We start from the raw sequence: 12,580 nt of genomic DNA, 5'->3' as shown, positions 1-12,580 counted from the left end.
AAATTGAAAGGTTTCAAGAGGTGCCTTGATAGTAGGAAAAGGTGTGAAAGTAGGCACCTTATATCTTTTTATAGGTCATACTGTTCCTTCTACTTTAGTTGTTGTAGAGTAAGCCCAAACAGATTCAGGAAAAATTTCTACAAATTCATAGAAAGAGACTAAAACCGTTGTTGAAGGTTCGAGACAACACTGTGGCACAACAGACTAACCACTTAGCCGAGGCCATGACTTCTTACCAAATCCTTTCCCTTGTTAATTCATTGGGATTTAGTAAAGTTTGGCTCGAGGGAGATTCTAACAACATTGTTCAATGCCTAAAGGGTCTATCCTCCCCATCATAGATCATAAAAATATCATATATCAAGCTAAAGAGATAATTAAGTCTTTCGAGCAGTGTGTTGTATCTCACAATTATAGAGAAACCAACACTATGGCTAATTGGGCGGCCAACATGGTTGTCCATGCTGATCATATAATGAGATGGAGAGGTGAGCTAGACCTTCCTCATTTATGATAGAGTGCATAGTTATGAGGGAGTGATAAGGAATAATGACAATGCACTTATCAATGAAAAAGGCCATAATGAATTAGAAAGAGTAGCACTCAAATATTGAGCTGACGTTTAATGTGGACAAGACTCTGCATGCTTTGTGGGTGCCTATTTCTATTTTAAATTTTTTCCTAGTTTAGACTTTGATCTCTATTTTTGCCTTGTTCTGCATTGTGAAGGATAAGAATAATGTGGTAGCACTGATGCCATGGGAGGTAACAAGAAAAGAATTGAGCCACTCTCTTGTGATGAATGGAAAGATAAGCCAAAGATACATGGGCTATTATAGAAATGGCTAGGATGACAAGGTATATGGAGAGAATTTTTGGGAAAAACCCTACCATTACAAGAATTTTCAAGAAGAATTGGAAAGATGGTAAAATTACCAAAGGAGGAAGAAAGGTTGCAATTGACGAAGGGATGATCATGGAAGTCACTAGCATGCCGATGGGAGGCAAAAAATTTTACAGAGACAAAAATCTTATAGAGGTTTCTATCAAGTGATTCTCGAAGGAGGAGTCTAAGAAAACCAAGTTTGTGAAATCTGGCAAGACCTACTACTCACCAAAGGTGATAAAGAAGGTATGAAGATGGGTTTTGTTTGCTATCATGCAATATGTTACTCTTGATGGTAGATACTCTCATGTCTATGGTTATCACTTTGTGCTTATGAGTTATTTTCACCATAAAGATCTGGTGTCTATACCCTTCTATCTATTTAGCTCCCTTAACACTAGCATTAAGGATTTTAGGGTTAATCCAGATAGTAACCCTCCCATGCATGAAGGTTTAATGCTTCTTTTATACAACCATGTCAAGGCCTACTCTGTGCAGCATTCTATCACTGAGCTTTTAGATTCAGATAATGAGTCTAAGAACTTAGAAGACAGTGAAGATGAGGGGTCTGATACTAAGTGGGAAGATGATGGTGACATGATTACCTCTACTAAAGGTTCTATCAAGGGGAAGGACAAAGATATGGCTTCTGGGTTCGGAAAAAAGAAAGCTGGAAAAGGGGTTAAAAGAAAAAGGAGTAAGGTTCAAGAGGAGGAAAACTGGCTTGAAGATGATGAACAAGATGATGAGGGGATGGAGACTGATAATGATTATGTTACCCCACCGCCTAAGAAGAAAAATAAGAAAAGCCCTGTCATCACTGATATTAGGCCAAATAAAGGGAATAATTTTCTAAATGTCCAACCCAATCCTCTAGACCCTAATAAAAGGACAAATGATGTTGAAGAAGATGAGAAGATGGTGAAGGAAGGTGATACTCTATCTCCCAATGATAAAACTACTAGTGCTAACATGGAGACCCTGGATAATACTGCTCTTGAGATCAATATTGATAGAAAAAACTCTCCTTTAACCATGCTAAATACTATGAAGAGTGAGATGATGGACCTATGCAAGGTTATTGATTGGGTCTATTCAGAGATGGATAGTTTTAAGAAAAAGCAAGAGGATTCATCCAAGAAAGTGGATACCTTAGAATTTGTTGGAACAGGTAAGCTCAGTACTCTGCCTAACTACCTAAATGAATTGACAAAAGCCATTGGCGATGCGGAGGCTATCACTTATGCATATGGCTCTCAATTTAAGGTTGTGGAGGCTAGACTCAATGATCTAGTGAAGCAGGTTCTCAATCATGAGAACACCCTAAAGAAAATTGGAGAACAAAGCCAAATTTTTTTGAAAGCCTCTGCCGACAACTTCAGTGTGATGATCAGCAAACTGGAATAGATCCATCAGGAAAAAAAACACTATTGATAGTATCAAGGATAAGGTTCCAACTCTTGTAGGGGGGACTATTGGTCATGACCAAAGAACCTTAGCTAGTACCAGGAAGATGACCCAGCATGCCAAGGAGTTGGAGGAACTGAAGAGCGTTGCTCCCTCTATGGTCCGGCTGGAGTAAGAAGCTGAGAATCTTATCATAAACCTTTCTTAAGGTCTGTTTCTCGTGGCTGTCCCTTAGTTGTTTTTATGTTGTCCCTTTTCTTCTTTTGGCTTCTTATTGGATTTTTGTCTTTGCCAGCTGTCTCTTTTTTGTGTTTTACTCTTTCTAGCTAGTCTTTAATGTATTATCTTTTGATTATCTTTTTGTAAAAGGGTTTCAGGCCCTTTTCAAAACCTTCTTTTCACTTAATTGAAAACAAATTTGGGCATATGAGTGAAAATGGTATGAAGGTACTTCATTCTAAAAGGCTTTTACTAGGTTTGAAATGCATTAATATGGATTTGTGTGTATGGTAAACAAAAGAGAGTTAGTTTTCTCAAGAATGGGAAGCAAAAGAAAGTTGAAAAGTTGGAGCTTGTGGATACAGATGTATGGGGACCGAGTCAGGTATCTTCTCTTAGTGGCTCTCAGTATTATGTTACATTCATATATGATGCAACTAAGAAGGTTTGGATTTATTTCCTTAGACATAAATATGATGTCTTTGAAACATTTAAGAAATGGAGAAGCTTGGTTGAGAATGAGATGGGTAAAAGACTAAAATATCTCAGGTTTGATATTGGTGGTGAGTATTGTAGCAAATAATTTGAGGATTATTGTTCCTTTAATGGAATTCATTGCAAAAAGTAGTTCCAAGGACTCCACAAGAAAATGTAGTGTTCTGATCACATGCACACACGGAGCATGAGATTGCATGCTAGGTTTCCTTTAAACATGTGGGCATAGGCTATCAATACTATTGTATATTTAATTAATAGAGGTCCTTTAGCTCCTTTGGGTTGTAGTATTCTAGAGGAAGCATGGACAGGTAAGAAGGTGAGTTATTCTTTTCTCAAAACCTTCGGATGTGAAGGATTTGCACATGTAAATTTTGAAAATAGAACCAAGCTGGATGTAAAATAAAAAAAATGTATTTTGTTGGATATGGCATTGATGAATTTGGTTATAGGCTTTGGGATGTTGAAAATCTGAAAATTATGAGAAGCAAGGATGTTGTATTCAATGAGAAGGTGTTGTACAAAGATCAGTTGCAACAACATGAGAAGAAAGAAAAGAATTTGTTGTGTTGGATAATATTCTAGATAGTGATGTTCCAGTGGTTCCTCATGGGTACCTGCAAGAAGTTGTGTTCACTTTTTGGCCAAAAAGTGGAAGTTTTTTCCCACTTTTTTCAATTTCATCATGTTTGACCTAAAGATTTGAGGCACTTAAAGAATGAATCTTGAAAAAATTCACTAATAGAAAATTTAGTGCCCGAAGCTTACTTTCGAAATATGTAATTTATTTTAATACCCAGATCTTAAAAATGAAGTTTGAATAAGCATTACTAAAACCTATAGTTTAAAAGTCACTTTTCAGGACCATACCATGCCTGTGTACGACAAGAATAATTTGACTTAAATGAAATTATTTTTTTAAATCCTTTCGGGAAAAGATCTATAACTCACTCACCTTTGATGAGAATATTTTTTTGTAATTATTTTCTGCATATTTTTTTTTTGTAATTTTTTATTGGGCATAATCATTGTTTTGAAAAATGATTGTGTACGACAAGCATAATTTGACCTAAACTTTATAAATTTTTTTTCAAAAAACTTAGAGAAAAAAGTTATTAAAAAACTAAAAAATCATGTTATTTCGAGTTTATAGATCTCTTTCATTAGTAATTATTTTAAAAATAAAAATATTGATCCATTTTTTTTAAAAATTACATATTTCGAATCTAGACAGTCTCTACTATAATGGGTTTTCATTGTTTAAATTTTTTTCAAAAATTTGGTGTTTAGATATATTTTTGAAGTCATTATTTTATATGAAGATTGATTTGACCTTCAACTTATAGGTCAAACCAGGTCCAAGCCAAAGGGTTGTCTCTCCAAGCCATTTCCCAAGCCAAAACCGAAGCTACAACCAAACCAAAGTTTGAAATTTTTAGAAACGGAATCCCATTTACGAAACGGGATCCCGTTTCATTTTTTAAAATAATTAAAAACACATTTAGCAAATGGGATCTCGTTTTCCTTATTTTTAATTTTAAAAAAAAATAAAACAAAAAAACAAAACTATATATACAATTTTTTGAAATTTTGAATTTTTTTTTTAAAACAAACTATATATACATGAAATATAACATTTAAGTTTAAGTCACATTTCCCTTTGTCTTTTTCCTTTCTTATACTTTAAGTTATATTTCATGTATATATTGGTAGGATGTTTGAGAGTGGTTTGAGATCTTTAGGAGTTATAATACAAATTCTAGATTTTAGAAGATCTTATAAATTGTGATGAAATAGGACCTATAATGTCATAATACAACCTATTATTTCATAATAAGTCCCATTGTGACATAATATGTCCTAATGTGTCTATTGTGACGTAATAGGTCCTATTATGACATAATACAACATATTAAGTCATAATAGGTCCTATTATGACATAATACAACCTATTAAGTCATAATAGGTCCTATTATGTCATAAGACCCCTCAAAAGGTCCTATTATGACATTATACCTTTTAATAGGACCTATTATGACTTAAGACCCCTTAGTAGGACCTATTATGACATAATAGAATCGATTATCACATAATAGGACCTATTATGTCATAATAGGACCTATTATGTCATAATAGGACCTATTATGTCATAATAGGACCTATTATGTCATAATAGGACCTATTATGTCATAATAGGACCTATTATGTCATAATAGGACCTATTATGTCATAATAGGACCTATTATGTCATAATAGGTCCTATAATGTCAAAATACCCCTTAAGAGGACATGTCAGGTCATAATAGGTCCTATTATGTCATAAGACCCTTTAAGAGGACGTATTATGACATTATACCCCTTAGTAGGACCTATTGAAGAGTATTATGTCATAATAGGACTGATTATGACATAATAGGACCTATGATAACATAATAGGTCATATTATGTCATAATAGGTCATATTATGTCATCATAGGTCATCTAATGTCATAAAAACCCTTAAGAGGACCTATTATGACTTTATACCTCTTAGTATGACTTGTTAAGGGGTATTGTGTCATAACAGGACCTATTGTGACATAATAGGACCTATAATGTCATAATAGGACCTATTATGTCATAATAGGTCTCATTGGGATATAATAGGTCCTTTTGTGTCATAATAGGTCCTTCTGTACCATAATAGGTCTTATTGTGTCATAATACCCCTTAAGAGGACCTATTATGACATTATACCTCTTACTAGGACCTATTATGACATAACACCCCTTAGTAGGACCTATTATGACATAATAGGATCGACTATCACATAATAGGACCTATTATGTCAAATAGGTCCTATAATGTCATAAGACCCCTTAAGAGAACCTGTCATGTCAAAACTGGTCCTATTATGTTATAAGACCCCTTAAGAGGACCTATTATAACACTATGCCCCTTAGTAGGACCTATTAAAGGCTATTATGTCATAAAAGGGCCAATTATGACATAATAGGATCTATGATGATGTAATAGGTCTTATTATGTCATCGTAGGTCCTATTATGACATCATAGGTCATATTATGTCATAAAATCGCTTAAGAGGACCTATTATGACTTTATAACCCTTACTAGGACATGTTAAGGGGTACTATGTTATAATAGGACCTATTGCGACATAATAGGACCTATAATGTCATAATACGACCTATTATGTCATAATAGGTCCCATTTTGACATAATAGGTCCTATTATGACATGATACAACTTATTATGTCATAGTACGGCCTATTATGTCATAAGACCCCTTAAGAGGACCTATTATGACATAAGACCCCTTAGTAGGACCTATTATGACATATGTAGAGAAAGATAAGTTGGTTGGAAGAGAGAGATGGTACGTTTAGAGAGAGTTGAGGGGTATTATGTCATAATAGGACCTATTGTGACATAATAGGACCTATAATGTCATAATATGACTTATTATATCATAATAGGTCCTATTGTGACATAGGTGGTCCTATTGTGACATAGTAGGTCCTATTGTGACATAATAGGTCCTGTTATGTCATAATAGGTCCTATTGTGACATAGTATGACCTATTGTGTCATAACACCCCTTAAGAGGACCCATTATGGCATTATACCTCTTATTAGGACCTATCATGACATAAGACCCCTTAGTAGAATCTATTATGACATAATAGGATTAATTATCACATAATAGGTCCTATTATGTCATAGGACCCCTTAAGAGGACCTATTATGACATTATACCTCTTACTAGGACCTATTATGACATAAGACGGGCCTTAGTAGGACCTATTATGACATAATAGGATTGATTATCACATAATTGGACTTATTATGTCATAATAGGTCCTATAATGTCTTAAGACCCCTTAATAGGACTTGTCATGTCATAATAGGTCCTATTATGTCATAAGACCCCTTAAGAGGACCTTTTATGACATAAGACCCCTTAGTAGGATCTATTATGACATAATAAGATCAATTATCACATAATAGGACCTATTGTGACATATTAGGTCCTATAATGTCATAAGAACCCTTAAGAGGACCTATTATGATAATATACCCCTTAGTAGGACCTGTTAAAGGGTATTATGTCATAATAGGACTAATAATGACATAACAAGATCTATGATGATGTAATAGGTCCTATTATGTCATCATAGGTCCTATTATGACATCATAGGTCATATTATGTCATAAAACCCCTTAAGAGGACCTATTATGACTTTATACCCCTTACTAGGACTTGTTAAGGGGTATTATGTCATAATAGGACCTATTGTGACATAATAGGACCTATAATGTCATAATATGACCTATTATGTCCTAATAGGTCCCATTGTGACATAATAGGTCCTATTATGACATAATAGGTCCTATTATGACATAATATGACCTATTATGTCATAATACGACCTATTATGTCATAATACGACCTATTATGTTATAAGACGCCTTAAGAGGACCTATTATGACATTATACCTCTTACTATGACCTATTATGACATAAGACCCCATAGTAGGACCAATTATGACATATGTAGAGAAAAATAAGTTGGTTGGGAGAGAGAGATGGTACTTTTAGAGAGAGTTAAGGGGTATTATGTCATAACAGGACCTATTGTGATATAATAGGACCTATAATGTCATAATATAACCTATTATGTCATAATAGGTCACATTGTGACATAATAGGACATATTGTGACATAATAGGTCCTATTGTGACATAATACGATATATTATGTCACAATAGTGTCTTATTATGTCACAAGACCCCTTAAGAGGACCTATTATGACATAAGACCCCTTAGTAGGATCTATTATGATATAATAAGATCGATTATGACATAATAGGACCTATTATGTCATAATAGGTCTTACAATGTCATAAGACCCCTTAAGAGGACCTATTATGACATTATAACCCTTAGTAGGACATGTTAAAGGGTATTATGTCATAATAGGATTAATAATGACATAATAAGATCTATGATGATGTAATAGGTCCTATTATGTCATCATAGGTCCTATTATGACATCATAGGTCATATTATGTCATAAAACCCCTTAAGAGGACCTATTATGACTTTATACCCCTTACTAGGACTTGTTAAGGGGTATTATGTCATAATAGGACCTATTGTGACATAATAGGACTTATAATACAATAATGCAACCTATTATGTCATAATAGGTCCCATTGTGACATAATTGGTCCTATTATGACATAATATGACCTATTATGTCATAATAGGTCGTATTATGTCATAAGACCCCTTATGAGGACCTATTAAGACATTATACCTCTTACTATGGCCTATTATGACATAAGACCCCTTAGTAGGACCTATTATGACATATGTAGAGAAAGATAAGTTAGTTGGGAGAGAGAGATGGTACACTATGAGAGAGGTAGAGATGTATATATAGAGAAATATAGGTAGGTAGGGGGTAAGGGGAGGTGTATAGAGATAGCGAAGATAAAGAGCAAAGAGTTAAGGATGTGAGAGAGAGGTAGAGACATAGTTTTAGATTTTGGGAGAGAGGGGACAAAGTGAGATAGAAAGGGAAAAAAAAGACAAAGAGAGATGTGACTTATATATAAATTTTATATTTCATGTATATATAGCTAGTATTTTTTATTAAAAAATAAATAAATAAATAAAAAAAAAGGAAATGGGATCCTATTTTGTTTTTGAAACGGGATCCCATTTCTTAGATCTAGGCTTGAGATCTTGAAGCTAAACGAGTCCCGTTTCAAATTTTGGCTCAAGATGCCGACATGAAACAAGATCTTGTTTTGTTTCTCATGTGCTCTGTGAGATTTTCCATTTGTTTCTAAGTGTAAAACTTCCACACTAAGTGGACACAACTTTGTGCACTTACCCTCATGCTCCACAACAACAACCAGAAATACCACAAACTCCAGTGAATGTTAGACAGTCAATAAGGCTAAGTAGACCTCCCAGAAGGTTCTCTCCCTCTTTGTATTCTATTTTTTTAGAAGATGCTAGTGAACCAAAAGGATATGATGAAGCTATGAAGGAAGATATAAAGGTTTAGTGGGAGCTTTCCATGAAAGAAGAAATGGACTCTTTTCCTAAAAATCAGACTTGGGAATTATTTAAGTTTCCTATAGGTAAAAAGGCTTTACAAAAAAATGGGTTTATAGGTTGAAAGAGTAAGATGGAAGTAAGCACAAATTTAAAGCCAGGTTAGTTGTTAAAGGATTTGCACAGAAAAAGGGCATTGATTTTGCTGAATTTTTTTTCTCCAATTGTTAAGATGACTTCTATTCGTACTGTTTTAAGTATTGTGGTTGCTGAAGATTTGCATTTGGAACAATTATATGTGAAAACCACCTTTCTCCATGGTGATTTGGAAGAGGAGATATATATGGAACAACCCCAAGGATTTGAGGTCAAAGGTAAGGAGAAATTGGTGTGCAGATTGTAGTAGAGTTTATATGGATTGAAACAAGTACCTCAACAATGGTACTTGAAATTTGATAGTTTTATGGCCAAGCGAGGCTAGATTAGGTGTAATTCTGACCATTGTGTTTATTTTAGGAGGTTGGATAATGACAACTACTTTATTTTGTGTTTATATGTTGATGATATTCTTGTAGCAGGGTCTAACATGGATCACATTCGAGAGTTAAAACAACAGTTAGCCAAATCATTTTCTATGAAGGATTTGGGAGCAACAAAACAAATCCTTGGTATGAAAATTTGCATAGGTGGGAAGAAAAAAAAAATGACTCTATCCAGGCTGATTATGTTGATAAGGCGTTGCAGAGATTCCATATGGAGAATACAAAAGTTGTTAGCACACCTTTGCTTAGTCATTTAAAATTGACTAAGGAGATGTGTCCAAAGACACAAGAAGAGAAAGAAAAAATGTCTAAGGCACCATATGCTTCAATTGTAAGAAGTTTAATGTATGCCATGGTATGCACGAGACAAGATATTGAACATGATGTTGGAGTCATAAGTAGGTATATGAGTAATCTGGGATTGGAACATTGGAATGCATTAAAATGGGTTCTTACGTATTTGAGAGGTACATCCAATAAATATTTATTTTTTGGGGGCTCCAATACTGATTTAGCAGGTTATGTAGACTCATATTTGGTAGGGGACAATGATACCAGGCGGAGTACTAGAGGTTATATCTTTACTGTCGGCGGGACAATGATGAGTTGGCTCTCCAGGTTGCAAAAGGTGGTTTCTTTATCCACCACAGAGGCAGAGTATATAGCTGCAAGAGAGGCAAGAAAATAGATGATATGGCTACAATCTTTCATGCAGGAATTGGGCAAAAGACAAGCTAATAGTTATTTGTTTACAAATAGCCAAAGTGCCATCCATCTTGCAAATGATTTTGCCTTGAGTTCAAAGACAAAACACATACAGTTGAGGTATCACTTCATTTGGTCAGTGTTGGATGATGTACAATTAAGGCTGGAAAAGATACATATAGATGAAAATCCAACAGATATGTTTACAAAGGAAGTGACAAGGGAGAAGTTGAGCTCCTCTATAGCTTTGGTTGGTCTTCAAGACTAAAAATAATAAAACAAAACAACAAAGTCCAATGTGTTTTATTCCAATGGGAGCTACAAGGTCAGCGGTGTTATGATTAGTTTCCAAGTGGGAGATGATATGTTGTGGAGTTTGATCAGTCTCCAAGTGGGAAATTGTTGTTGTATGGAGCCTAATTAGATTTAGAGGTTAAATTTTCCCTACTTCTATCAGCACGGTTTCCCCCATATTTTTTGACAGACATTTGGGGGAAGTGCCCCGAAGATGGGATCAAGGGGCAGTGCCCCTTGCGGGATCCAAGGGTAGTGCCCCTAGTGTTCTCCTTGTTGCGATACAGGGCAGGGTCGAGGTGCAGCGCTCCGCGAGACCAAAAAAGACTTAAATTATTTTATAAAGGTGTCGGGTGTTATTTTTCTATTGCTTGACATGTTATAACCCTAATTTTGTAAATAACATAAGTCTTTATAAAAAGACTAAGGGTTAGGGTTTTTCTGCAAAAAAAAATTATAGCAATTTTGCAGTGGTATTGAGTTACAGGGGATTGCTAGTTGTAATCGGTTTGATTTACTGGATAGTAAATATTGGACTCTCTGTTTGGTGAATGTAGCCCAAGTTTGGGTGAACCACATTAAAATTATCTCCTCTTTGTTTTTATTTCTATGTTTTTCATTTGTATGTTTAATATTTATCTACATATAATTGATATTTTCTGCATTCAATTCCTAACACAACAACCCCTTATATTTTCAAATGAATATGTTATGTCCTAAAATTGGTTACATGAATTGTCAAAATCCTCTTGTCACCTAGACGATTATCTTATCCTTAAGATAAATAGGCTACAATCCACTAAAAATATGGCTGAGTTACTATGGCTAAAAAATTTAGATGATAATTCTAACCTAAGCTATATAATCTTGTACTTTAAGCTGCATAACTTAATACTTTTATCAAGAGATGATTATATACATTCCTATTTTTTCTATAACATATTTGAAAAACTATTTGTTGGAGGCATTGTTTCTTCATATGATGTTGATGTGAGATCTCTTTGAAATTATCAAAGTATAAGGTTTCATAAGAATGAGCATCTTGTTTACCTGAACTTGAAGATAAGACTTGATAATAAGGATAAATGGATGTTTAGTTCTAAATTTAACTCCTCCATTTGAAGAAATAACTTTATTTCAATTTATTCACTTACATAGATATTGAGGTGTAGGCTTCTAAGTTGATATCTTAGTAACCCCTATATATAATAAAACACATCATGAATTCATGAGTTTTATAAAACACGGTTTTATACATTATCAATTTAATCCTTTTGTTTCCTAGTGGCTTGTGGTCCTTTTTATAATATTGATGAAGTTTGGATACATTATTGAAAGTGTATTATAATTTTTTATTTTATCTATCCAACTCTATCTAACCATTTCATCTTTTTTATTTAGCACTAATCAAATCCTTTGCTTTCATTTTTTGAAATGTGGAATGTTATCCCATTTATCAGTCTTAAATCTATCGATGCTATTGTATCGGGCTAGCTATTCACTTGTAGCAATGGTTTACTAATTCTTGATTTCTTCGTCAAATTTAGATTCATCCATTTTCTGAGATAGAAATGGATGTATTTCCTTAGTTCTTTTGTACAAATCACTCCATTTGTATGTTTAAAAATTCCTTTTGGGTTGTTCTCCATCTATTTATATGGATAGGATTTGTACATGGGTTTTGTAATATGATTTGTACTTAGGATTTGATACTACTAAATCTAAATACCATAGTTATTGTTAGATTCTCCTTAATGCACTATTCTTTTTTTAAAACCTAATCTTATAAAATACACATTCTTATCCTAGTTGTTTAGCTTTTTCCAACTACTTGAATTCAATTAGTGGTGATATTGCATTCTCCCTCAACTTCATTTTATATCTTTCCTTTATTACTTTTTTTTATGCCAATATTTGTCTCATTGTCATTTATGCCTATTGTTATGTTGCCTTTTCCCCTT

General features: G+C 33.9%; 1 protein-coding gene across 1 annotated transcript; it reads left to right on the top strand.

Annotated features, from left to right (window-relative positions):
* Window positions 1-1,342: 1,342 nt before the first annotated feature.
* LOC131856802 (uncharacterized) lies at window positions 1,343-2,293 on the top strand. Its single transcript, XM_059208731.1, has one exon. The coding sequence runs from the start codon at window positions 1,343-1,345 to the stop codon at window positions 2,291-2,293; it is 951 nt and encodes a 316-aa protein (XP_059064714.1).
* The last annotated feature ends 10,287 nt before the right edge of the window (window positions 2,294-12,580 follow it).

Source organism: Cryptomeria japonica, chromosome 7 (assembly GCF_030272615.1).
Source record: "Cryptomeria japonica chromosome 7, Sugi_1.0, whole genome shotgun sequence".
In the NCBI taxonomy this organism is placed as follows: domain Eukaryota; kingdom Viridiplantae; phylum Streptophyta; class Pinopsida; order Cupressales; family Cupressaceae; genus Cryptomeria; species Cryptomeria japonica.
The sequence above is the reverse complement of the archived record's forward strand: the minus strand, read 5'-3'. Positions and strand labels throughout refer to the sequence as shown.

What these genes read in the sequence shown, in the direction of transcription:
- LOC131856802 (XM_059208731.1), top strand. Translation starts at nt 1,343, where the DNA reads ATGCTTCTTTTATACAACCATGTCAAGGCCTACTCTGTGCAGCATTCT.